General features: G+C 63.3%; 1 protein-coding gene across 1 annotated transcript; it reads left to right on the top strand.

Moving 5' to 3' along the window:
- The first annotated feature begins 2,089 nt into the window (after positions 1-2,089).
- Positions 2,090-3,259, top strand: UTS2R (urotensin 2 receptor). The gene has a single exon (XM_059380145.1). It carries the CDS (start codon positions 2,090-2,092, stop codon positions 3,257-3,259), a length of 1,170 nt encoding a protein of 389 aa, XP_059236128.1.
- Positions 3,260-4,437: the final 1,178 nt, after the last annotated feature.

Here is a 4,437-nt window from a genome sequence, read left to right as displayed (position 1 = left end):
ATAAATACCCGCGCAGCTCAGCTGGCCGCCCTGCCCGGTCCCGACACGGAGCCGGCTTTCCCGGCGGGACCTGAGGGCGTCCCTCCGCCCTGCCCAGCGCTCCGGACCTGCAGGGCAACCGAGGCTCAGGGTGGACCCCACGCTAGGTGAGTGAGGTGAGCGGGCTGGAGGGGTGGGGGGCGGGGGCAGGTGTCAGGGAGTAGGACAGGGTGTTGAGGCTTTGGGGTGTCAGCGTGTTGGGCTGTCGGGGCGCCCTCCCGCCGGCCCCCTGCCAGCGCGGGGCCCACTTGGAAGCCGCAGGTGCACAGGGCGGGATCTGCGGGCCTTTGCCACCGGCCTGGTGGTCGCTCCCGCAAGGCTTGCTGCCCTCAGGAGGGCGGGAGAGGGGCCCCAGCCGGGAGGACGACCCCTGGCCAGGCAGCAGACCAGAGGCGGGGCCGGGTCCTCTCTGGGCAGTGGGCTCAGGTCACGCAGGATGGGATGGTCCAGACTTTGTCATGATGATGGTAGATCCTGGGCAGCAGAGGGAGAGGGTCCGAAGCCATTATTATCCCTAGACCCTGGGAGGTGGGGTCACAGGGGCCTCTCTCCTTCCCCTTCCCTCCCCTCCCCTCCCCCACAGCTAGGTACCCGAGGTTTCGGGTCGTCTGTCTTTCTTTCTTTCTTTCTTTCTTTTCCTTGTGAGGATGATCCTCATCCCAAAAGCACAGACCTCAGGTGCTCTTGTCTGTGCCCATGGAAGCGTCAGCCAGACCCGGACAGAGCCCGCTTCAGCCCCCCACTCCCAGGCTCCCCAGTGCCCTCTACCTGTTGACAGCCCCCTCCCCCAGAGCCACCACTCTGACCTCCACTGTCACAACCGTCTTGCCTTCTGTGAACTTCTCATCAGGGCAGCGTTCTTCAGGCTGGTCCCCTTCGCCCGTCGCGGTCACCCAAGTTACTGACTGAAGCGCCGTCCTGTCGACTTCATCGCTACCGAGCATTCTGAGGGAGACGTATCCACATTAGTATTTCTGGACGTTGCTTCCAGCTCCTGAGTATTAGCAATAGGCTGCTTGTCAGCGTTCTTGCTCTTGTCTTTGTGTGGACAATCGCACTCGTTTCTCTTGGGGGCAGATGGAGAGAGGGACTGTCTCACTGATAGCCCTGGGTTGCTTTCTGAAGGGGCTGCAAACTTCACACTCCCCCAGCTCCTCCGCGCGCATCCGACACCCGGGATCTGCCCCCCAGCTCCTCCGCGTGCGTCCTGACGCCGGGATCTGCCTTTCTGGCTCTGGTCATTGCGTGGGCGTGCGGTGGTTTCCACCTGTGTTTCCCTGATGACTAAAGACACTGAGTGTCCCCTCCAGTGCCTCTCGAACACTTGGCCATCCTCTTCTGAGAAGCTCCTCTTCAGACCTTCTCTTTTTCTTCACATTCAAACAAGTCATTAGATGGTGTGGATTTATAGTTAGTTCGTACAGTTTGGTTACTAGTTCTTTGTCTTCTAATAATCTTTTCCAGTCCATAATTTACATTTTTACGCTCTGAGGTCGCTAATTTTAACAAAGTCCATTAGATTGGTCTTTTCTTTTATTGCAAGTGTTTCCTGTTCTTTTGTGAGAAATCTCCGCCTGTCCATGGCCCTGCGGGTACTCTGTATTTCTGCCAGAGCTTGATGGGTTGGTTGGTTGATTGATTTAAACTATTCTATGCGGGTCCACAATCCAATTCAATAGTCCTTGAATTATTTTTGTGTATGGCATGAGGTCAGGGCAAGACTCATTTCCCTCATGTGGGTAGAGAGAGGTTACAAATGCTTTCCCTCAGCGGACATTACTTTTGCGATCTAAGCCATGTTTTCTAAAACATGCAGAAGAAATAAATTCGGAGAAAGGACTACTCTGGGGCAAGCACAGCCGTCCGCAGGTCCCCCAGCCCGGTGGGGGCCGCTCTGCTCTCACATGGCCTCCTGGGAGTGGGAGGGGGCCCCGGAGCTGGTCTTAATGAGCACGTACTCCTGCAGACCAGGTCCGCTGCCCACAGATGCCTCCTCCCCACCCAGAGGAGCTGCGCAGCCCGGCACCAAGCCCCGCGTGAGGCAGCAGAGATGACGCTGAGCCCTGAGCCCGTGAGCAGGTTCCCCGTGCTGGCCACGATGGGCAGCCCTGAGCCCAGGCCGTCTGGCGCCCCCAACGCCTCCCTCAACGGCTCCTGGGCCGGCCCAGCGGAGCCCAGCTCCCTGGAGGACCTGGCGGCCACCGGGGCCATCGGGGCGGTGCTCTTGGCCATGGGCGTGGTGGGTGTGGCCGGCAACGCCTACACGCTGGTGGTCACGTGCCGCCTGCGCGCCTCGGCCTCCCTGTCCGTCTACATCGCCAGCCTGGCGCTGGCCGACCTGCTCTACCTGCTCAGCATCCCCTTCATCGTGGCCACCTATGTCACCCGGCGGTGGCACTTCGGCGACCTGGGCTGCCGGGTGCTCTTCAGCCTGGACTTCCTGACCATGCACGCCAGCATCTTCACGCTGACCATCATGGGCAGCGAGCGCTACGCGGCCGTGCTCAGGCCTCTGGACACGGCGCGGCGCTCCAAGGCCTACCGCAAGGTGCTGGCTCTGGGCGCTTGGCTGCTGGCGCTGCTGCTGGCACTGCCCATGGCGCTGACCATCCGGCTGGTCCGCAGGGGCCGCAAGAGCCTCTGCCTGCCTGTCTGGGGGCCGCGCGCCCACTGCGCCTACCTGACGCTGCTCTTCGGGACCAGCATTGCGGGGCCCGGCCTAGTCATCGGGCTGCTCTACACGCGCCTGGCCCGGGCCTACTGGCGCTCGCAGCGGGCCTCCTTCCCGCAGACACGGCGGCTGCCCAATCCCCGCGTGCTGCGCCTCCTCGCGGCCGTCGTGGGGCTCTTCTGGGCCTGCTTCCTGCCCTTCTGGCTGTGGCAGCTCTTCGCCCAGTACCGCGGGCCTGCGCCGCTCTCGCCCCGCGCCGCCCGCCTGGTCAACTACCTGACCACCTGCCTCACCTACGGCAACAGCTGCGTGGACCCCTTCCTCTACACGCTGCTCTCCAGGAGCTACCGCGACTACCGCCGCCGCCCGCCGCCTGGCCCGCCGGGCCGGCCTCCCCCTGTAGGGCCCCGGGCGCTCACCATCCTCCGGGGGCTCGGGAGGGGCCCGCGGCCCCCTGTGAGCACCGGGGTCCACGGTGGGAGGTGGCCTGAGCCCTGCAGGGGACGCCGCCGCCCCGGAGGGCAGGCTGCCACCCCCAGCCCCTCCTAGGCCCCCACCGCCCCCGCGACTTAGCTGTCTTCCAGAAAGTTCTCTGCTCTCCCTTCCACATGGCTCCGTGAGTCCCATCGGTCCCGCCCTCTTCCTCGTGCTGCCCAGAAGGCCCCACACCCAGACCGACTAGGAGGGTGTGTAGGAGGCTCAGGCCCAGAGCCAGCTTCCGAAGATCACAGCGGGACTCCCCGACCCACAGCAGTGGACGTGAGTGTGGCCAGGGTCTGTGGTGAGCCGCGGTGGCCCGCTGCTCTCCAGGCCGGGGTGCAGGCCCCGGGCCACCTGTCCCGTCCCTATCCCTGTCCGTGCTCCCAACCACGGGCACCGTGTCAGCACTGGAGCAATAAAGTCTGAGCTCTGCACCCAGTCGCGCCTCGGCGTGGGGACGGCACATTGGAGTGGGGCGCGGGGAGGGGCGAGGCTCAGGGGGCCGCCCACAGCACCACGGGCCCGTCGCTCTGTCTGCAAGGGTGCACGTCTTCCTCTGAGGCTTTGCTGCTGGCTGCTCCGGCTGTCCTGACCTGGTGGCCTTGTGCCACCCTGCCCAAGCCAGGCCTGGGGGGTGGGGCCTGAGACCCTGTGGTGAGGCAGGAAAAGACTGGCCCGGGCTCGTTCAGGGAAGCATTGTAGGGGGTGGGGTCCAGGTCACACCTCTTCTCCCCCCGGGGATTTATCTCATGCCTCCTAGGGACACTGAGGCCACCAGGCTCTGCCCACAGAGAGCCCACGAGGCAGGGTGTTAGACCTCTGCCCACCCCTAGAGGCCTGTACCCCCTGTCTTGTGGCCCAGCTCCCACCCTGTGGGCCTGTCTCTGTGCCATCCGGGCCCTGGTCCCCTTCAAGGCCCGCCGGGATTCCGATGTGTGGGCAGGCAGAGAATGGCTACCCTGCTGCAGCCCCTAAAGGGAGGCCTGGGGCCACTGGCCCCACTCAAGACCCCTAACGTTTCTGGAAGAGAATGGCCCAAAGTTTGCACCTCGACCAGGACTCCAGGTCTCCGCTTCCCAAGTCCTGATTTTAGGATGCGCCAAGAAGCCGTAGCCTTGGAGAACAAACACCCCCAGAGCGTCCCTGCAGCCTGCATTCATCTGGACAGGAGAATGCATTTGGCACCAGTTCGTGGAGTGATACTGAGGAAGTTACTTTTAAAATAATTTTTTTTAAAGTCGGCTGCA

The sequence above is a fragment of the Mustela nigripes genome, chromosome 16, assembly GCF_022355385.1.
Source record: "Mustela nigripes isolate SB6536 chromosome 16, MUSNIG.SB6536, whole genome shotgun sequence".
In the NCBI taxonomy this organism is placed as follows: Eukaryota; Metazoa; Chordata; class Mammalia; order Carnivora; family Mustelidae; genus Mustela; species Mustela nigripes.
Note: the sequence above shows the minus strand (reverse complement) of the source record. Positions and strands in the feature narration are given on the sequence as shown.

Coding starts and splice junctions, on each gene's coding strand:
- UTS2R (XM_059380145.1), top strand. CDS start 2,090: ATGACGCTGAGCCCTGAGCCCGTGAGCAGGTTCCCCGTGCTGGCCACG.